The following is a 22,755-nucleotide window of genomic DNA, read 5'->3' as shown; positions in this document are numbered from 1 at the left end:
CTGGTAAATTGACAGTATAATTTCTGTTGTTGAATGCATCATTTTGAATATTTTACATCAGAGTTTTTCTCATACCGTGACATTTGCTAATCTTTTTCCTTAATGCTGTTACTTAGTGCTGTCTTTCAAACCCACATTCCCATGGCAATAGCAGCCATTTCATTTTAAGTGAAATAAATAATATTTTTGTACGTTAAATACATTTGAATAGGAAAGTATAGCTATACTGAAAATAAGAAAACACAGGAGAGATTAGTAGAATTACCTTTCTGCAGCATGTTGTCATAATCTGGAATACATTTCTAGAAACAGATGCTATAATACCTTTCAAAAGAACTTGAATTTAAGGGCACATTTTCAGGGCTTTCAGAAAACGGTGGTTGAGCAGTACTAATTGGTTCTGACTATCAAAGTATCATTGCAGTCTCAGTTGACAGAAAGAACGTCTTGTATGGTTCTATGATTCGATAATGTCTAGCATCAACTCGGTCAGAAGATCTGGCTTGTCCTTCCAAATAAGGCTCATGATTAGTTAGTGAGGCTGCCTGTGCTAGCAACACCTAGACAACATTGAAGAGATGGTGGCGCCATGGTAATGTCACTGGACTAGGCACTCAGAGGATGATGCTCATACTCTAAGGAAACAGATTCAAATATAAATGGTAGAATTTGAATTTAACTAATAAAGTCAACTGATTAGCAGAAAATCAAGGATTATTAGTTAGTGTTAGTCATGGGTATACAAAGTTAAAAATCACACAACACCAGGTTATAATCCAACAGGTTTAATTGGAAGCACACTAGCTTTCGGAGCGACGCTCCTTCATCAGGTGATGGTGGAGGGCTCAATCCTAACACAGAATTTATAGCAAAAAGTTACTGTGATGTAACTGAAATTATACATTGAAAAATTGATTGTCTGTTAAGTCTTTCATCTGTTTGAATACCATGATAGTTTCACTTCTTTCATGTGTAAATCACAAAACCTTTCTTTAAAAAGTTGCATTCTCAGGTTAGCTGTTAACAATGGTGATAGCTAGACAATATGTTGAAGGTGTTAGCCCCCTGTGTTCTCTGTCTATGCCATAATGTTTAGATTGATTCTAATCTAAAAAGTGAGATACCAGAGTTCTACATGAATGCATGCAGTTTTTGAGCAAAGTACAATGTAACCCTGCAAAATATATGTGTGCATGTGGGTCTTTGTCTGTCTGTGTGTGTGTGTGTGTCTGTCTGGGTTGGGGGTTGTGAGTGTGAGAAAGTGTATGTGTGTGTAGTGAGTGTTGAGTGTCTTAAGTCTGTGAAGGGGTGCATGTGTGAGTGTGGGAGTGTGTATGTCTGTAAGGGTGTGTGTGGGTGTCTGTGTGCGTGTCTGTGTGCATGTGTGTCCGTGAGTACGTGTGTATAGGAGTGCGCCTAATGTGAGCACAGGAAAAATAACACCAACAGGTTTTTTTTTCATGTCACACACCATCCTGACTTCGTTATCTCTGGGTCAAATTCCTTGTCATTTCCTGCTTAACAGCACACGGGTGTCCCTACACCAGCTGGGTTGCAACACTTTAAGATGGTGACTCACTTCCACCTTCTCAAGGGCAATTAGCAATGAGAAATAAACGCCACTAAATCCCTTAGTAAATTTTGAAAAAAAGACTCAGGAGCTGAATGTTGGTTTGTTTGGAGGATTATGCAGAACTTTGTTATACAGATGGTTAATATTTAACAATATGAAGGCAAGCAGGAGCCTAGATTTGCTCTTAAACTTAAAAAGATTAAAAAGTAATTCCATAAAGTCTCCAAGGGATCAATGCATTACTTGGGTTTGAACTAGCTTGAAGTTATATTGCATTTTGTAAGAATCACAAGGTCTGTTAAATTTTATACCATGAACATTTGCCCACTGCCCTGACTCACACATGTCCCTCAGTTAGTATAAAAAAATACATTGACTGGTCACTCTCACATCGGTTCTGAATGTTTCTGTCGTCTCTTGCCTACTTTCCTTCCCTGCATGACATTCAATGCATTTTAAAAATAAGTAATTATATGGCTCAATTTTAAGATAATGTCTTATTGCCTTAGCAGCTGACAAAGAACTGAAGAACATAACTGAATTTAGATTAACAGGATTAAAGACAGAAAGAGTCGCTGTCCATGTGAAGCTGTAGGTAGAATTGAAGCACATGGAATGTTCCAGAAACCCACAAGATGTTCACCAATGCTTATCTCAACTCCAATAGCAACTGACTGCATCTTTTAACTGTGTTGTGGGTGTTGAGGTGAGATTGTCGCTAAACAATAATGATTTGCCTATTATCGCTTGTTAATGACCTAATAGACTGGATATCTTGGCTCACTAATATATTGGTTTTGATCTTGCCAAATGTACTGAACAAATTAGATGTTGAGTAACCTCAACGTGGAAGTATCTGATGACTTCAGCTCACTGCTGGCTGTGAGGAACCTCCATGTCGCTCTGCACAAAATACTATCTCATAGCACAATCCATGGGTACCAGCTGCATGTGCCTCTCATCATGGACATTGGCCTCCAATAATTGCCAACTCCTCATGACACTTCTCTGACCTCACTTGCTGGCCAAGTGCAAATCTGCATTACGGGGCAAACCAACAACTTGCATTGAAAGGCTGTTGCCAGGATGCTTTGTAGACAGGGACAGGCACCCAATTCATGGATTGGATCCAGCTGCATTTCAGGATATTTGACAGTGAAGACCCTACACCTACAATACATTCTGCACCCTTGTGGTGTTCAATACGGCAGGGGGTTTCCTTGCACATGTTTGACCTGATGTTGCGATTTTTATAGTATCCAGGGTCAATGTTGGGGACTCCAAGTCAGCTCCCTCCTAGCTGTATATCATTGTGCTGTCACCTCTGCTGGGTCTGACCTGCTGGTGAAACAGAACAAATCCAGGCAAAGTAATGGCATTGTCTGATAGTCTCACAATTATGACTGTGACAGGCTATAGTTTGTCTTGTCTATTAAAGAGCCTTCTTAACATTGATATTTTTAAAGTAATGAGGACTTTGTGGGGTCAACAGGGTTAGGACTGTTGTTGCTCATTCTGCTTCCAGATATTGTGTCTGACTTCATTCCTTTCTTGAGACTGTTCAGCAGTTGGTACAACTGAGTTACTTGCAAGGCCAACTCAAAGGGCAATTAAGAGTCATATGCATCGATGTTGTCTGGAGTCAAATGTTAGCAAGCAGGGAAGGATGGTGGGTTTTCCTTCTCATGGATTGTACAGTGACTCAGTGGCCTCACAGTGCCAGGGATCTGGATTTGATTCCACCTTCGGACAACTGGCTGTGTGGAGTTTGCACATTCTCCCCATGTCTGCATGGGTTTCTGCTGGGTACTCCAGATTTCTCCCACAGTCCAAAGATGTGCAAGCTAGGTGTATTATCCATGGGAAATGCAGGGTTACAGGGATAGGGTAGGATGCTTTTCAAAGGGTTGTTATGGACTTGATGGGCCAAATGACCTGCTTCCATACTGTAGGCATTACTATGTTTCTAAAGGATTTTAGAGAATCAGATGGGTTTTCATGACAAGACCAATGGTTCTGTGGTCGTCATTAGACCTTCATTCCAGATTTTATTCAATTCGAACTCCATAGCCTACCATAGTGCAATCAAACACCGGCTTTCAAAACATTACTTGGATCTCTAGATTATTCACCCACTACAGTCCCACGGTGCCATAATGGAGGGAAGGTCATTGATGAAGCATTTGAAGATTGTTGAAGAACTCCTGCAGAGATATCCTGGAGCCAAGATGTTTGATCTCCATCTTGCTTTGTGCTAGGGTGCTTTGTGACTCTAACACTGGACAGTTTCCACCTGATTCCCATTGACTCTAGCTTTGCTATGGTTCCTTGATAACATAAACGTTTTTCTGCACACAACTATTCTGTGGAGTTGATATTATCTGTGTCTGCATGACATGTCTAAGATCTGCACAGTATTCACTTACCGTATGTCATCTATTACTGTTGCTTATTATTCAAGAGGAGGCCTAAACCAATTAAATTTATTTCTCTTTAATACACATTATATTAAATATTGCCATTATTGTTAGTGTTTATTCATTAGTCAGCTAGACAGACTTCTTTAAATCTAGTTAATTAAGTAATATTAGCATCTTGATGGTTGCAAAGCTCAGTTTACTTTCAGGCTGGGCGGTAGTGTTGGAGATGGTGAATAAAGAAAGGGTGCATCTAAATAGGGCATGGATTGTTATATGAAAAATAAATGAATGCAACATAAAGAGTTAATGAAAGGAACAACCCAAATTATCCCAGCACAGCAAAAGGTAAGAAAAAAAAGGAATTCAGTTGGAATGAAGGAGAATGTTATTTACGCAGGGAGTTGTTAGCTTGTGAAAGTCATTATAAGGAGTAGTAGGGGTGACAAGCATAAATGTATGTTATGAGAAGCTGGATAAACACAGAGAGAGAAAAGAATAGAAGAAAATTTCGACAAAATTAAATGAAAAATGCTGGCAGCAAGTGCATTGGGATCATTAACACCAATAGAAAGGGAAGGCGATGGTTTGTGGCATTATTGCCAGGCTATTAATCTAGAAACTTAGCTAGTGATCGGGGGACCCAGTTTAATTCCTCTCATGGCAGAAGGTGGAATTTGAATTTAATTTATATTTTAAATCTGAGATTAAGAATCTATTGATGACGTGAAACCATTGTTGAATTTTGGAAACACCCAAAAGGTTCACTAATGTCCTTCAGGGAAGGAAATTTGCAAATTTCATCTGGTCTGGCCTATGTGTGACTCCAGATACACAGCAATGTGGTTGAGTCTCAATTGTCTCTGAAATGGCCTAGCAAGACACCCAGTTGTTCCAATCGCTTCAAAGTCTCAAAGAAATGAAACCAGAATGGATCACCTGGCATCAATCTAGTCATTGGAAAAGACAACAACAGAAACAGCCTTGTCAACTCTATAAAGTCCTCCTCGCTAACATCTGGGGGCTAGTGCCAAAACTAGGAGAGCTGCAGCCTGACATAGTCATATTCACGGAATCTTATGAAGAAATGATTGGAGACACTGGATATTGCAAAGGCTACGGGCCCTGACAACATTCCGGCATAGTAGTGAAGACTTGTGCTCCAAAACATGCTGTTCCCCTAGCTAAGCTGTTCCAATACAGTTACAACACTGGTATCTATCCATCAATGTGGAAAATTGCCCAGGTATGTCCTGTACAAAAAAAGCAGGACAAATCTGGAGTCACACATAGGCCAGACCAGATGAAATTTGCAGATTTCCTTCCCTGAAGGACATTAGTGAACCTTTTGGGTGTTTCCAAAATTCAACAATGGTTTCACGGTCATCAATAGATTCTTAATCTCAGATTTGATCATCAGTAAAGTGATGGAAGGTGTCTTCAATGCTGCTCAGCAAAAACCTGCTCAATGACGCCCAGTTTGGGTTCCACCAGGGTCACACGGCGCCTAACCTTATTATAGCCTTGGTTGAAACACAGACAAAAGAGTGAATTCAAAAGGTGAGGTGAGAGTGACAGCCGTTGACATCGACTGAGTGTGGCATCAAGGAATACGAGCAAAACTGGAATCAATAGGTATAGGGGCAAACTCTCCACTGGTTGGAGTCATACCTGGCACATAGGAAGATGGTCAAGGTTGCTGCAGGTCAGTCACCTCCGCAGCAGGACATCTCTACAGGAGTTCCTAGTGTCCTAGGCCCAACCATCTTCAGCTGCTTCATCAATGACCTTCCCTCCATCATAAGGTCAGAAGTGGAGATATTCGGCAATGATTGCACAATGTTCAGCAGCATTCATAATGCCTCAGATACTGAAGCAGTCCATGTTCAAATGCAACAAGATCTGGACAATATCTAGGCTTTGGATGACAAGTGATAAGTAACAGTCGCGCCACACAAATGCCAGCCTATGACCAATGCCAATTAAGACAATGTAATCCTCTGCCCCTTGACATCACTGAATCCCCCACTATCAATATCCTAGGGGGTATCATTGATCAGAACGTCAGTTGGACTCACCACATAAACACTGTGGTGACAAGAGCAAGTCAGAGGCTAGGAAATCTATGGCAAGTGACTGACCTCCTGACTCCCCAAGCCTGTCCACCATCTACAAGGCACAAGACAGGAGTGTGATGGAATACTCTCCATTTGTCTGGATAGGTGCAGTCCCAAAAACACTCAAGCAGCTTAACATCATTTAGCACTAAGCAACCAGCCTGATTGGTACCACATCAACAAGCATCCACTTCTTCCACCACTGATGCTCAGTAGAAGCAGTGTGTTTTACAAATTGCACTGCAGAAGTTCACCAAAGATCCTCAGAGAGCACCTTCCATACCCATTACCATTTCCATCTAGAACTACAAGATGAGCAGGTACATCACTCATCATCCTGACTTGGAAATATACTGCTGTTCCTTCACTGTCACTAGGTCAAAAGACATTGTTGGTCAACAAACAGCAGGTGGCCAGCAGTGGTTCAAGAAGGTGTCTCAAGAGCAACTAGGGATGGGCAATAAATGCCGGTCAGCCAACGAATCCTACATCCCACAAATGAATAAATAGCAAAAAGTAGCAAGAGCTCTTGTGAATGCAGTCGAATTGTTCTGAGTCAGAAAGCTTGGATTCAAGTCCTCCTGTTCCAGAGATGTGTCAGAACATCTCTGAACAGATTTGTTTTAGAAATTAACACTAAGGCGAACATGTTGGACCAAATGGCTTGTATCTCTACTGCAACTGGTGAGCAATGCTGCAAAGTTGTACAATCATCTTTGTAATTGCCCCTGACATATAATGTATAAATTTTGCAGCTCCAAAATTAAGATTTCTCATTGAATTGTCACAAAGATCCTGCTCCTAAAAATTTCCCTTTTAGAGCCGGCAGATGCTGGAGTAATGTTTTACATCAATTAGATGTGGGGTCACATTCGTTTTCACAATTTCAGTTATGTCACTGAGCATAATCTTATGGATAGTTAAATAGATTAAATCCAACAATTAAGATTTAAAACATCCTTTCAACAGAGTGTGCTTATATACCCATCTCCACCCAAGCTAACTTGTACCAGTTGTAATTTTTAGATTAGATTACTTACAGTGTGGAAACAGGCCCTTCGGCCCAACAAGTCCACACTGACCCATTCCCCTACACCTAACACTATGGGCAATTTAGCATAGCCAATTCACCTAACCCACACATTTTTGGACTGTGGGGAGGAAACCGGAGCACCCACACGCAGACACAGGGAGAATGTGCAAACTCCACACAGTCAGTCACCTGAGGTGGGAATGGAACCCAGGTCTCTGGTGCTGTGAGGGAGCAGTGCTAACCACTGTGCCACCGTGCTACCCACTATTTTGTACTTGTAAAATGTTGAATGTCTGATTAACAGCATTTTCTTAGAGTTTAGATGGCTAGACTTCTTTCATTAAAAACTGCCCATTATTCTTATATAGCAAGCTTTTACAAATTTGACACAATGTTATTCTTTTACTACTTCACAAAAAAAATCACTTACACTTCTTCAGTAGAATTGACATTTTGAAATTTTAAAGTTTAGAAGAAAATTCAGCTCCATACAAAACTTTCAATCAAGGGTTACTGTCGTCAAAAAGGGGTCATTCCCTTTATTGATGTAAAGGCCTGGCATTTTCTGACATGTCCATCCATTTCTGGGATTATTATTTGTGTTAAACAATTGTTCAGCTTATCTTTTTATGCTTCTTTTACATTCTAAATTTCCTTTCATAACTTGTTCTTTAGTCCAACAAGGTTATCTTGGTCCCCAATATTAAAGCAATATGTTTCTGAACACAAAATTTTAATCGCAACTTTGGCATCACCAACATTATCCCATTATGCCCCTCCTTGAGATTGATTTGAAATAATGTTGGTAATGCCAAAGGTTGCAGATGCATCCTGATGTAGTCAATCAAGTTCATCCTCATCAGTTGCATTACCTGGAAATTGAATTACCCCATTATCAAAATCCTGGGGGTTAACATACTGTTAACGAACCAGAAACTGAATTAGACTAGCCATATAAATACAATGGTTACACAAGCAGTTCAGAAGCTAGGAATTCTGTGAGTAGCTCACCTTCTGACTTCCAAATTGACTGGAAACAAATGTGGTCTGTTGTGTGTAGTGATAGTCTCCAGCAAACCCTATTTTGTAAATGCCTTGTCCGAAATGTCAATGATTAAAGTGGTGATCATGGAATTTGTTGTATTGATTTCAGGCCATTTGCTTTCCAGCTCATGAACAACAAGCAAAAAAATTGTTGATTGCGAGAGGCTGCTTGCACCTTTTCAAAAGTAGCTACTTAGAGTTGTTGCTATGGTTTAAATGATCATAATGTCAGTTGTAGAGACGTGTGACATGCATAATCAGATTTTTTGCTGAGATTAAATGCTATACAGTTTTTAAATTAACACTTCAATGTGGCAATCAATTGTTGCCCATCAGGCTGCCTAAGAGGTATGGAACTTGCTATGGAACCATCTATAACCAAATGGTGATTGGGATCATATGTTGCCACCAAACTCCTTTTGAAATCGGGTCTAAGGGCTTATTTGGTTGGTGGGGGTTGAGGATAAATCGTTCCTGTGCTCTGATTAGATAGGGCATATGCCTTAACAGAATTTCATTTTTTTTTTAGCAAGATAAATATAAATGCAAATTTCACTGGCTGGTGGCGTAGTAGATAGCGAAGAGAGTTACCTCAGATTCCAACAGGATCTGGACCAGATTGTCCAGTGGCAGATGGAGTTTAATTCAGAAAAATGTGAGGTGCTGCATTTTGGGAAAGAAATCTTAGCAGGACTTATACACTTAATGGTAATGTCCTAGGGAGTGTTGCTGAACAAAGAGACCTTGGAGTGCAGGTTCATAGCTCCTTGAAAGTGGAGTCGCAGGTAGATAGGATAGTGAAGAAGGCGTTTGGTGTGCTTTCCTTTATTGGTCAGTGTATTGAGTACAGGAGTTGGGAGGTCATGTTGCGGCTGTACAGGACATTGGTTAGGCCACTGTTGGAATATTGCATGCAATTCTGGTCTCCTTCCTATCGGAAAGATGTTGTGAAACTTGAAAGGGTTCAGAAAAGATTCACAAGCATGTTGCCAGGGTTGGAGGATCTGAGCTACAGGGAGAGGCTGAACAGGCTGGGGCTGTTTTCCCTAGAGTGTCAGAGGCTGAGGGGTGACCTTGTAGAGGTTTACAAAATTATGAGGGGCATGGATAGGATAAGTAGACAAAGTCTTTTCCCTGAGGGTCGGGGAGTCCAGAACTAGAGTGCATCAGCTTAAGGTGAGAGGGGAAAGATATAAAAGAGACGTCAGGGGCAACTGTTTCACGCAGAGGGTGGTAGTGTGTGGAATGAGTTGCCAGAGGATGTGGTGGAGGCTGGTACAATTGCAACATTTAAGAGGCATTTGGATGGGTATATGAATAGGAAGGGTTTGGAGGGATATGGGCCAGGTGCTGGCAGATGGGACTAGATTGGGTTGGGATATCTGGTCAGCATGGACGGGTTGGACCAAAGGGTCTGTTTCCATGCTGTACATCTCTATGACTATGACTCTATGGTTAGGCAGAATAACTGATATTATCAGGAGACACTGATCGTGGATCTGACTCCATTGGGATCCCAAGCTGGTCACTTTTTTCCCATCCAAGATATATGGCATCAATGCATTGAATAGAATATAATGTAGTTTAACCTTTCGAACCATTACTGTATATAACATCAGCCTGCCAAGCTTTTACTCCTAGCAGTCAACATTTGTACAGTTGGACATATAGCTACATTCACATGCATCATTACCCCAAATTCTCCCTACCTCAGAATTCTGCTGTGTTAACAGCTTCCCATTTTCTCACATTATACAGCCATTCTTTTTATTTCCCTCTCACTCAACACTTCCATGTCTGAAGTGGGCGGCACGGTGGCACAGTGGTTAGCACTGCTGCCTCACAGCGCCAGAGACCCGGGTTCAATTCCCGCCTCAGGCGACTGACTGTGTGGAGTTTGCACGTTCTCACCGTGTCTGCGTGGGTTTCCTCCGGGTGCTCCGGTTTCCTCCCACAGTCCAAAGATGTGCAGGGTCAGGTGAATTGGCCATACTAAATTGCCCATAGTGTTAGGTAAGGGGTAAATGTAGGGGTATGGGTGGGTTTCGCTTCGGCGGGTCGGTGTGGACTTGTTGGGCCGAAGGGCCTGTTTCCACACTGTAATCTAATCTAATCTAAGTGTTGAGTGAGCTTCACAACACACTTTTCTGCCTATTCTCCTGTCACCATTATATTAGGTCACTCTTTGCTTCCCCCTTTTACATCATTGATGTACTTGTGGGACTTGTGGGACTCCATTTGCCAATCAGACAATGATACATTTATGTTTGCTCTGTTTTCTACAAGCCAGCCAGTCTTCTAAACATGGTTATGAGTTACCTTTAGACCCATGAGATTTTACTTTCAGCAATAATATTTCAAATGGAACCTTGTCAAATGCCTTGCAGAAATCCAAATACAGTACATCAAGAGCTATCACAACTTGGTTAAACATGATTTCCCTTTCATGAAGCCACACTGACTCTTCCCTAATTGTCTTGAGATTTTTGAAGTACCCACTTATAACCTTTTTAATTTTTAATCCTAACATCATCCCCAACACAAATGTCAAGTAACTGGCCTACAGTTTCCTGTTTTCTGCCTGTCCCCCTTCTTGAAGGGAGGGATTATGTTGGCATGTCTATGAATCTTGTTTTTATGGACTGCCAGAATGCATTTGATAAAATCCCATGAAGGTGATTATTAACTAAGGTAGAATCCCATGGAACTGAGGTCAAATTACTGACATGGTGAGGAAATTGGCTGAGTGGCAGGTGACAGAAAGTGGGGGTAAGGGGTACATACTCAAATTGGCAGGATGTAACCTGGGGTGACCCATAAAGGTCGGTGTTAGGTACTCAGTTATTCACATTATTTATTAATATCTTGGATAATGACATAGAAATTCATATATCGAAATTTGTTGAAGACACAAAGTGGAATTGTAGACATGCAAATGGCAGCATAAAATTGCAAATGGATATTGATAGACTAAGTGAATGGGCAAAACTGTGGTAGATGGAGCTCAGTGTAAGCAAGTGTGAGGTTATCCATTTTCGGGTGAAAGGTTCTAATCTGAAACAACAACTCCCCTCCTGCTCTGATGCTGCTTGACCTGCTGTGCTTTTTCCAGCTCCACTCTTTATCTCCAGCATTTGTAGTTCTCACTAACTCCAAATTATCCATTTTCAACAAATAAAGGATTGACCAGGGTACTTTCTAGGTGGTATGAAGTTAAATACAGTGGATGTCTAAAAGTAATTTGGGTTCAGGTGCTTAGATCTTTAAAATGTCACAGATAGGTGCAGAACTTAATGAGGAAGGCTAATGAGATGCTGGTCTTTAGATTTAGAGGATTGGAGAATAAAGTTGGTTCAATTCCCGACTCAGGCGACTGACTGTGTGGAGTTTGCACGTTCTCCCCGTGTCTGCGTGGGTTTCCTCCGGGTGCTCCGGTTTCCTCCCACAGTCCAAAGATGTGCGGGTCAGGTGAATTGGCCATGCTAAATTGCCCGTAGTGTTAGGTTAAAGGGGTCAATGTCGGGTATGGGTGGGTTGCGCTTCGGTGGGTCGGTGTGGACTTGTTGGGCTGAAGGGCCTGTTTCCATACTGTAAGTAATCTAATCTAAAAAAAAACATGCTGCAGTTAGACCCAACTTGACAGTTCTGTGAGCAGATGTGAGCACCACAGCTTAGGAAGCATATATTGGTCCTGGAGGGAGTGCACTGTAGATTTACAAGAATGAGAGTGAGGGCTACAGTGGTGTTGAGCTTACTGACTATGGCATCATGATGCAGGAAATCATCCAAGAAGGAGGGGTATAGCAGTAGGAAGGGATAGTATAGTTAGGATGATTGAAATAATTGTCCACAGCAAAGAGCATGAGTCTAGACAGCTACATCGCTTGCTTAATTCCAGGGTTCAGGATGTCAGTTCAAGGCTGGTGTCGAAACTATTATGGAGGATCCAGTTGTCATGATCCATTTAATTCACGTATATACTTTGACAGGCAAAGGTAGTCGAGACAAGGTGTCCACAGAATATTTTTGGGATAGCTTCTTGGAACAGAATTTCTGGAGTTGATTCAGAGAGCAGTTTTGTGCATTTCAAAGGATCATTAATAATGGCAATTAATTATCACGTGGACAGCCCTAGGTAGCATGAGCATAATGTGATTGAATTTTACATGCAATTTTATATCCTTTGAGGGATACAGGAGTGGATTCAGCACTGTATTTTTCAATTTACCTAATAGGAATTATGGCAGCCTGAAGCCAGAGGTGGTTGAGGAGAGAAAGGAAATGAGACTAAATGATACATCAATAGAGATCAGTGGCAGACATTTTAGAGGATATTTCAGATCACGCAGAGTAGATATATTCCAACAAGAATAAATTCCAAGGGATACACCTATCAATCACAGTTTATCAGAAATTTTAAAAAAATCAACCGAACTGTGCAAAGATCGGTGACAGGTCAGAGGATTGCCCAGAATATAAAAAACAACAAAGAATGATCAAAAAATGAATGACAAGCAAAAAATTAGAGTACAAGAGAAAGCTACTCAGAAACATAAAGGCAGATAGTAAGAGTTCTAATAATTTTTTTTTAAAAGCTTATAACAAAGTGAATGTTGGTCCCATAAAGGTGAGGCTGAAGAATTAATAATGGAATATAAAGAAGTAGCAGATAAATTGAACAGTTATTTTGCATTAGCCTTCTTTATAGAATATATAAATAACACCCCAGAAGCAGCAATACAGCAAGAGAGGGAGAAACTCAGGAATATCACAATACCAGAAAAGTGGTATTGAGTAAATAGATAGTGCTCTGGGCTGCCAAATCCTTGGGTCCTGATAGACTTCCTCCGAGGCTCTTAAAGAATTGATTGGTGAAATAGCTGTATCGGTTTTACTTTTCCAAAGCTTCTTATTTTGGGGAAAGTTCTATTAGATTGGGAGGTAGTGAATGTGCCACCCTTATTCAAAAAGGATTGGGCAAGAGAGCTAAAAATACAGGGCTTGCAGCTATGATGTATTGTTTGCATATTCTCAAACACGTGAATTATTTAAAGCAGTAAACTCACTTGAATTCAGAACGTTTTTTCAAGATCCAATGGATTTTTTTGTCTCCATTGTCACCTTATGGTATTTAAGTAATGATGCCGTCAGCTGATCACCAAGTGCTGCAGAAATAGGTAATGACTTCAACGGATGAAGGAGCAGTGCTCAGAAAGCTTGTGATTTCAATTAAACCGGTTGGACTATAACCTGGTGACTTCTGACTATGTCCATCCCAGTCCAACACTGGCATCTCCATATCATAGCTAATGGTTAACATAGCATGTTGTTACCAATTCTTCTTTCAACTCTTTTAAAATCAAACTTAAACAAGTTAAAATCCTCCTTTCTGTTACTGAGTCAAGGGATCTATGTCATTAACCGTGTTAGAGGATGAACCACCAGTGAGTCTTAACATTAAGAGGAACTTGCCTTAACTAGGTATAGTTTATTGACATTAGCAGTAGGTTCAAATTACCTTGAATGGCTAGGCAGAATAACTATAACTGTCTAGGGACACTGAGGATATGTACGTTTCCATCAGCATCTTAAGCTAGACTCACCTTTTTCCCATCAATGACTGTATGGCATCATCAGATTAGGTGGAACTTAATACAGTCTGCTTTCAGAATGAATCCTTTCAGAATCATTATCTTAAACAAGATGATCATCTTATTAACAACTGAATGTCCTTCGTGTCCACCTGGGACACAGTTATTAACAAACAATTCCAACTCATTGTATAGCCTGTGGTTCAGAAACAAATTTTGCCTATCTCAGGGGGCCTCTTGGTGCTTTTTGCAGTAAGCTTTCCTTTGCTGGTTTTCCCTGTAACTCCAGTGTAAAAAAATTCACAGTTGCGTGTGATACCACTGTGACCACAATGTCTTTTATGCTACTAGTCATTGATACCAGGAGTTCACTTTCACCAATACTGTCTTTGGCAGGAATGTAGTTAAGCAAATCAGCTGCTTCATTGCATAAAACTATGGGATAGTCAAACTTGAAGTTACACAGGTTTTGAGAAGATTTGTAGCTCAGGTTGAGGTTCTGGATGTAGGTTTCCTCACTGAGCTGGAAGGTTCATTTTCAGACGTTTTGTCACATACTAGGTAACATCATCAGTGAGCATCCGGATGAAGCACTGGTGGTATGGCCCGCTTTTATTTATGTATTTAGGTTTCCTTGGGTTGGTGACGTCATTTCCTGTGGTGATATAATTTCCTGTGGTAATGTCATTTCCTGTTCTTTTTCTTAGGGTGTGATAAATGGGACCCAAGACAATGTGTTTGTTGATGGAGTTCCAGTTGGAATGCCATGCTCTTAGGATTTCTCGCGCATGTCTCTGAATTTACATACAGATGATGAAGGACACCAGTTCAACTGGAACAACAATCCATTCTAGGACAAGCCAATCAGGGACATGTGTGAGAATTCCTAGAAGCATAGCACTCAAACCGGAACTCTATCAACAAACACATTTACGTGGATCCCATTTACCATCCCCTCAGAAAAAGAACAGGAAATGATGTCACCCTAGAAAATGACATCATCAACCCAAATAAACCTAAACACATAAAGAAAAACAGGCCATACCACCAGTGCTTCATCCGGAGGCTCACTGATGATGTTACCTAATATGGTGACATAAGGTCTGAAAACAAACCTTACAACTCAAACCTACATCCAGATCTTGAAGTTACACCTAAGGCAATCTGACCAATTTTGAATGTGTACAGGTTGAACACCATGACCTGCTTGGTAACAGTGGGAGCTGGTGACTCACCTCCACAAACAGAGACTCTGGGATGGAGGGAGAGGGAGAGGGAGAGGGAGAGGTGGAGGCAGAGATCCTGGGATTGAGGGACGGGAGAGGCAGAGACTCCAGACTGAGGGACAGGCAGAGATTCAGGGAATGAGGGAGAGAGAGAGTCAGCGAGGGAGACTTTGGGACTGAGGAGGAACAGGAGACCAGGCAGTGGGCAGAGGCAGTCAGTAAGTGACCCAGCGGCAGGCAAATGGACCGCCATGAGACAATTCAAACTACATGGGAGGTTGAGCTGTGAAGGTACCTCTTGTTGAAGAGTTTGGTCATGGTGACTGCATCGTCTGTGACAAATGGGCTCAGTGCGGACCTGTGGTGGTCGGTGAGTGGGCCCACTGCAGATTCATGGAGGAGGTGGCAGTAGCGGTGAATTTGGGCCCAGTACAAGACCCTGTGCATTGGCAAGGTGGGCCTGAAGCAGACTAATGACGGTGGCAGAGCTGGTGCGGTATCCGGCAGTATCAGTGGTATCTGTGTGTCACTGGTGAGTTTGCATGAGGACCTATAACAGCCAGGCCATCAGTGGAGGCAAGATGGTGCTGAAGAGTGATGACTTCCATTCCAAAGGTGGTGACGTGGTATAGCAAAGGGAACTTGTGTCCAACCACCAGGGTCATGCCCCATGGTGGAGCACGTAACAAGAAGGACTGTAAAGCTGAACACTTTTTCTTTGTTTTGTTTTTCTTCTGCCTTTACATTGTATATTTTGTTTTTTTTTCAGTGTTTTAAGATGGCGCTAGAGATAGCGACACCTTACAACACTTTACAGTACATTTTGTAACAAAATACATGTGACAACAAATAAATCAAATCAAATCAAATCAAATCTCATGTTGTGAAAGATATACTCAGTGTTTTGGCAACTTGTGCAGCAACTCAACTTTCCAGCATTGAGATATATGTGCCAATATTCCCAACTGTAGATGCCAGCTAGTTCTTCTTTCTCTCCAGTTGTATATTTGTGTTCAGTTTCCAACATTAAGTGTCATGTGTATGCAATAGCTTGCTTGCTTCCTTCAGTGTGCAGTAAGACCTCAGTTCCAAACATTTTCTCTGATACATCTGCTGTAATATATATTTCTGCATGCGAGTTCAAATGTGTGAAGGCTGGTGGGGTACAATCTTACCTTAAATTTATGAAATATTGTTTGCTATACAATTGTACATTCACATTGTGTATCTTGGCAGAGTAGCTTCTTGCAGTCTTCAAGTCCCCATGTACACTTAGGAATGAATACATAATTAATGTTAATAATGAAGAAATGTACCAACTCGTTCACATTAATTGGAAGCTCATGAATAATCTTGAATGTTACTCTGTATCCTCGAAAGTCAGTCTTAGATGGAGCAAATTGATCTATTATTGTTGAACATCAAATTGTGTTATGCTACTTGAGTGAGCACTACTGAAAACTATTATTAGTGAAGAATCGAGTAAATAAGTAGGGATACCATTGTGAATATATAGCATCATTAATTATGTTAATATGCGCTTTATTAAATTTCTTTATGGGATGTGGGTATAGTTGACTGGGCCAGTGTTCATTGCTCATCCCCAATTGTCTGGGAGAAGGTGCCTTGTAGAATGATTGCAATGTGTGGGATGTAGGAACTGCCACATGCTATTGATAAGGATGTTCCAGGATGTTAACCAAGTGATAATGATGATAGAGTTCCAAGTAAAGATGGTCTTTGGCTTAAAGGTGAACTTGCATGGTGTTCCAGTCCATCTGCTGTTCTTGTCCTTCAAGGTGGTAGAGGTTTGTGGATTTGGAGGAGCCTTGGTGAGTCACAACAGTGAATCTTGTAGATTGCCTCTGTGTATCAGTAGTGGAGGGGGTGAATGTTGCCGGTGATAGATAGGGAATCAATCAAATGGGCTTCTTCATCCCAGATGCTGGTGAGCCTCTTGATGAATTTCAAGACTTTAAACCAAGCTTATCAAACAGTGTTTTCTCCATAATGCTTCTGCTTTTGGCTACATAAATGTGAGTTTGTCTCGGTTGACATTTATACTCAAACTGGGATCATTCCAAAAACTGGATTAAGTGAGTCAGCACAATCTTGAAGTGTGTTTGCCACAGGAATTAATGAAACTTGCAAAAAAAAAATTGCAAGAGTTTATTGTTCAAGATTAATAAGGAGTGAGACTCAGGTGCACAGGATCTCTACTGTGCTCTTGTTAAAATGACTTGTTGTATTACAGTCCATGGTATATACTTGTACCCTATTTCACAATTGAGAACAGATGGCACCATGTTTAAAGCAAATTTAGTCATTTTTGACATCCCTTACAGCTTTGCGAAGTGATTCACGTTTGAACATAAGGTATAGTTTTCTCTTAAACCGGACCTGACGTTATTAATCCACGGATACTTCTACAATTTGGACACATTTTTGAGAGCATTTTTCCAAATGGAACAAGTGTTGAATAATCTGCTGAAATCACTTTGCCAATAATTCTTCAACTTGAGTTGGTTGTACAGATTATGTCAGCAAGACAGAAACATAGAAACATTGGCGTAAGCTATTTGGCTCACTGAGCATGCTCCCCCATTAACAGGATCAGAGCTGATGCTGTATCTCACTGTCATATTCCTGCTCTCTCTTCTAGCCCTTGATATCTTTACACTGTAGAAATCTACCTATTTCTTTATTAACTTTATTCAATGACATGAGCTCCAGAATCATTTGTGGTAGAGAATTCCACAGTTTCACCACTTTCTGAGTGAAGAATTCTCCTCATCGCAGTATGAAATTGCCTACCCTGTATACTAGCCCTTGATCCTTTGTTCTGGACTTCCTGCCCAGAGAAATCATCATCCTTATGTCCAACCTGTCCACCTCTATCAAAACCTCTATGTTTCATTGAGATGCCCTCTCTTCCTTCTAAACTCCAGTGAATACAGATTGCTCACACATGAAATCTGCCATCCGAGGAATCAGTCTGGTGAATCTTCTGAAACTGGCAAATAAGTTTCCTTTTAAGAAAGGAAACCAAAACTGCATGCAATACTCCAGTTGTCATCTCAGCAAGATCCTGTACAACTGTACAATCTCAAATCCTCTTGCAATAAAGTCCAACATACCATTTGATATCCGAAGCACTTGCTGCACCTGCATGCTTGCTTTCACTGATCAATATACAAGGATACCCAGATCCTTTTTAATATCAACATTTCTCAATCTATTAGAACTTAAATAAAACTTAAATAAAACTATTCAGTTTTTCCTAGCAAAGTGGACTTCACAGCCAACCACATTATCCTGCAGGAAAAAGCATCTCAAGCCTGAAGACTGAGATTTCTGTTTACTCAACTGTTGCTGTAATGGTGGCTCTTAGAGATGTTATAATTATGAATCATAGCAAACTGCCGCCGCAATATTAACCGCTACCTGAACTCCCACACCCCTCCCACCCACTCCAACCTCTCACCCTCGGAACGCGCAGCCCTCCACTCCCTCCGTTCCAACCCCAACCTCACCATCAAACCAGCTGACAAGGGAGGCGCAGTAGTAGTTTGGCGCACTGACCTTTACACCGCTGAGGCCAAACGCCAGCTCGCAGATACCTCCTCCTACCGTCCCCTTGACCATGACCCCACCCCCCACCACCAAACCATCATCTCCCAGACCATCCATAACCTCATCACCTCAGGGGACCTCCCATCCACCGCCTCCAACCTCATAGTCCCACAACCCCGCACAGCCCGTTTCTACCTCCTGCCCAAAATCCACAAACCTGACTGCCCCGGACGACCCATCGTCTCAGCCTGCTCCTGCCCAACCAAACTCATCTCGGCATACCTCGACACGGTCCTGTCCCCATTAGTCCAAGAACTCCCCACCTACGTTCGTGACACCACCCATGCCCTCCACCTCCTCCAGGATTTCCGCTTCCCCGGTCCCCAACGCCTCATCTTCACCATGGACATCCAGTCCCTGTACACCTCCATCCCCCATCACGAAGGACTCAAAGCACTCCGCTTCTTCCTTTCCCGCCGTACCACCCAGTACCCTTCCACCGACACCCTCCTTCGACTGACCGAACTGGTCCTCACCCTGAACAACTTTTCTTTCCAATCCTCCCACTTTCTCCAAACAAAAGGAGTAGCCATGGGCACCCGCATGGGCCCCAGCTATGCCTGCCTCTTCGTAGGGTATGTGGAACAATCCATCTTCCGCAACTACACTGGCTCCACCCCCCATCTTTTCCTTCGCTACATTGATGACTGTATCGGCGCTACCTCGTGCTCCCACGAGGAGGTTGAACAGTTCATCCACTACACTAACACCTTCCACCCCGACCTCAAATTCACCTGGACAGTCTCGGACTCCTCCCTCCCCTTCCTAGACCTTTCTGTTTCTATCTCAGGCGACCGAATCAACACGGACATCTACTACAAACCAACCGACTCCCACAGCTACCTGGACTACACCTCCTCCCATCCTGCCCCCTGTAAAAACGCCATCCCATTCTCCCAATTCCTTCGTCTCCGCTGCATCTGCTCCCAGGAGGACCAGTTCAAAATACGTACAACACAGATGGCCTCCTTCTTCAAGGACCGCAATTTCCCCCCCGACGTGGTCGACGGTGCCCTCCACCGCATCTCCTCCACTTCCCGCTCCTCTGCCCTTGAGCCCCGCCCCTCCAACCGCCACCAGGACAGAACCCCACTGGTCCTCACCTACCACCCCACCAATCTCCATGTACAGCGCATCATCCGCCGTCACTTCCGCCACCTCCAAACAGACCCCAGCACCAAGGATATATTTCCCTCCCCTCCCCTATCAGCTTTCCGTAGAGACCACTCCCTCCGCGACTCCCTTGTCAGATCCACACCCCCCACCGACCCAACCTCCACTCCCGGCACCTTCCCTTGCAACCGCAGGAGGTGCAACACTTGCGCCCACACCTCCCCCCTCACTTCTCTCCAAGGCCCCAAAGGAAACTTCCATATCCGCCACAGATTCACCTGCACCTCCACCCACATCATCTACTGCATCCGCTGCAGCCGGTGTGGCCTCCTCTATATTGGGGAGACAGGCCGCCTACTTGCGGAGCGATTCAGAGAGCACCTCTGGGCCACCCGGACGAACCAACCCAATCACCCTGTAGCACAGCATTTCAACTCCCCCTCCCACTCCACCGAGGATATGCAGGTCATTGGACTCATCCACCGCCAAACCACAACAACGCGACGGTCGGAGGAGGAGCGTCTTATCTTCCGACTGGGAACCCTCCAACCACAGGGGATGAACTTGGACTTCACCAGTTTCTTCATCCCCCCTCCCCCTACCTTGTCTCAGCCAAATCCCTCCAGCCCGGCACCGCATTCCTGACCTGCAGTCTTCTTCTTGACCTCTCCGCCTCCATCCTACTCCGACCTATCACCCTCACCTTGACCTCTTTCCACCTATCACATTTCCAACGCCCCTCCTCCAAGTCCCTCCTCCCTACCTTTTATCTTCTCCTGCTGAACACTCTCTGCTCATTCCTGAAGAAGGGCCTGTGCCCGAAACGTCGAATCTCCTGTTCCCTGGATGCTGCCTCACCTGCTGTGCTGTTCCAGCAATAAAGTTTCAACTTTGATCTCCAGCATCTGCAGACCTCACTTTCTCCAGTCACCCTGTGTCTCCTGCAAACAAGTGAAAGTTTTGGAGGAAGAAGGATCCAGCACATCCAGGAGCAAGATTCCAGGAGCAGCACATCCTGATAAACCAAAAGGACCATTGCAATACAGTATGCAAGCACAACTGAACTACGTTCCTAGTCTTCCCCCTGCACACAACATTCGCAATATTTTTTCCCTGTTTATGTCTGTCAGCATATGAGTGTAGAGTGGGCATATATAATGGGGAGATAATGACATAGAGGTAGTGTCACTGGACTATAACCCAGCAATTGATCAAAGAATACCATTGTCGCCAATCGTTATCAAGTCAGCAAGAAATGTTCTTGGCATAATAAGTGAGTTGATGGGTTTTAGATCTGCCAAAAAAAACCAAACAAGCAAGTTTTATCCAGTTTATTTGAACAAAATATTTAGCAATATCTTAGATACACAGTATATACAGCTTGTAGATGGGGAAAATATTATATTTACATATCTTCTCAAACACATTATATAAATCTTAATATAGAATGCACAAATAAAAGGGTTTATTGTTGAAAAATATTCAGCTAGGAAGAAAAAAAATCTTAATAAAAATGACTTGTTTTGCAGCTTTGTTCAGGTATAAAATATACCTGGGATACATCTAGATATTTTCTACAGATTATTTCTATAAGATCTGTCCTCCAGAAATAAACATAGCCAAAATTTGTTTTGGTAACAAATAAACTACAGTTTGAACAACCACTGCTCTGCAGTATAATAACATACAAGCAATTCACACTGGATGCCATATTAGACGTCAGGAACATCTTTTTGCTCACCGAGTAGCCAGTACGTCCTCAATTTGCCTTTACCCTTTCAAAGAAGATAAAACAAACATTACTCAGAAGCTTACACCATCATAAATCCTTTAACAGTTGCAAGAAATACTTTGAAACAAGTATTCTTCCATAGGTTTTGTTGGAGCAATGTGCTGACTCACATTGACAAGGGAAGTGTCAGGTTTAGTTTCTTGCATTCGAAGTATTAGCTTCCCTTAACCAAGGGGTAGCGTATTTTTGTGTAGCAACTGATCTTAATCTTGCAAAACTAGGAAGGCTGAGGAGAGTTCAGGCCAAATTGCTACTCCACCTGCTAATCAATAGTTAATGTTGAAAAGTATCCACATGGAAGATAGTCAAAGACGAGATTAGATTTAAACATAGGAACGCAGAAACATAGGAATTAGGAGTGGGAGTAGACAATTCAGCCCTTCAAGCCTGCTCCTGCATTTAACATGACCATGGCTGATCTTATCCTGGTCTCAACTCCACTTTCCAGCCTTTTATCCCACTTTTCATCAGAAACTTATCTATTTCTTTCTTCAAACTGTTGATTGATTCTGCATGCACTGCACTCTGAGGCATTGTGTTTCACAGATTCACAGCCTTCTGAGAGAAATAGTTTCTCCAAATCTCAGTTCTGAACCTACCTCCTCTCACTCTATATCTATAATCTCTTATTCTAGACTGCTCCACAAGGAGGAACATCTCTTCAATGTCCACCTTATTAATCCCCTTGAGCATTTTCTATAGCGATTATTTAGCCAATGATGCAATTCACAATGCAAAACCCTTCTGGTGGTCCTGGCACATGTCTTATCGAACTATTTCAAGGGGAAAGAATGTAGTTGAAGGATTTAGGAGAAGGTTGTGCCTGGTAGTGGGCAGTAACAATTTGCAGAGTGCAATGGGAATGGGAACTATATTCCCGTTCCTTCCAGTTTCACATTGAGCTAAGTCAACTATAAAAAAAACTTATCGTTTTGATATTCTGCAACGATCTCTTAAGCAACATTATCTTAACCTCATGTAGACCTGGTTTTCCTGACTTTGATCCCTTATTTGTCCATGCTTAGGCAGTAATGGCTGTTTCTGAGATGGGCTGGGAATGTTTACTACTTGGTATATCTATTTGCATGTTTAAATTTTATTGTCTATCACATTGAAGGCTTAGCTGTTCATTTAAATGGGTAAAAGCTTGGAATTATGGAACACCAAAGAGATTTAGAGGATATTTGTACAAATATCATTAATGAAGTAATAAAGT

The 22,755-nt window shown here is 42.2% G+C and overlaps 1 protein-coding gene and 1 long non-coding RNA gene across 2 annotated transcripts in view; both read right to left on the bottom strand.

The window, feature by feature from the left end:
* The window catches only part of LOC148152185 (uncharacterized), a 409,067-nt gene extending 408,685 nt beyond the window's left edge, over positions 1–382 (bottom strand). Inside the window, exon 1 of the long non-coding RNA XR_015758981.1 lies at positions 266–382. This is a non-coding gene — a long non-coding RNA (uncharacterized LOC148152185). The remainder of the gene's footprint in view (positions 1–265) is intronic.
* Positions 383–21,063: 20,681 nt separating this feature from the next.
* LOC122548373 (atrial natriuretic peptide receptor 2) overlaps positions 21,064–22,755 on the bottom strand; it is a 164,724-nt gene continuing 163,032 nt past the window's right edge. Inside the window, exon 22 of the mRNA XM_043686946.2 lies at positions 21,064–21,522. Within this exon, the coding sequence (XP_043542881.2) occupies positions 21,460–21,522 (63 nt within the window). The 3' untranslated portion in view covers positions 21,064–21,459. The remainder of the gene's footprint in view (positions 21,523–22,755) is intronic.

Source organism: Chiloscyllium plagiosum, unplaced genomic scaffold (genome assembly GCF_037043375.1).
Source record: "Chiloscyllium plagiosum isolate Xiang-an unplaced genomic scaffold, Cpla_swu_hap1 HiC_scaffold_1, whole genome shotgun sequence".
Lineage (NCBI taxonomy): Eukaryota > Metazoa > Chordata > Chondrichthyes > Orectolobiformes > Hemiscylliidae > Chiloscyllium > Chiloscyllium plagiosum.
This window is presented reverse-complemented; position numbering and strand designations above follow the sequence as displayed.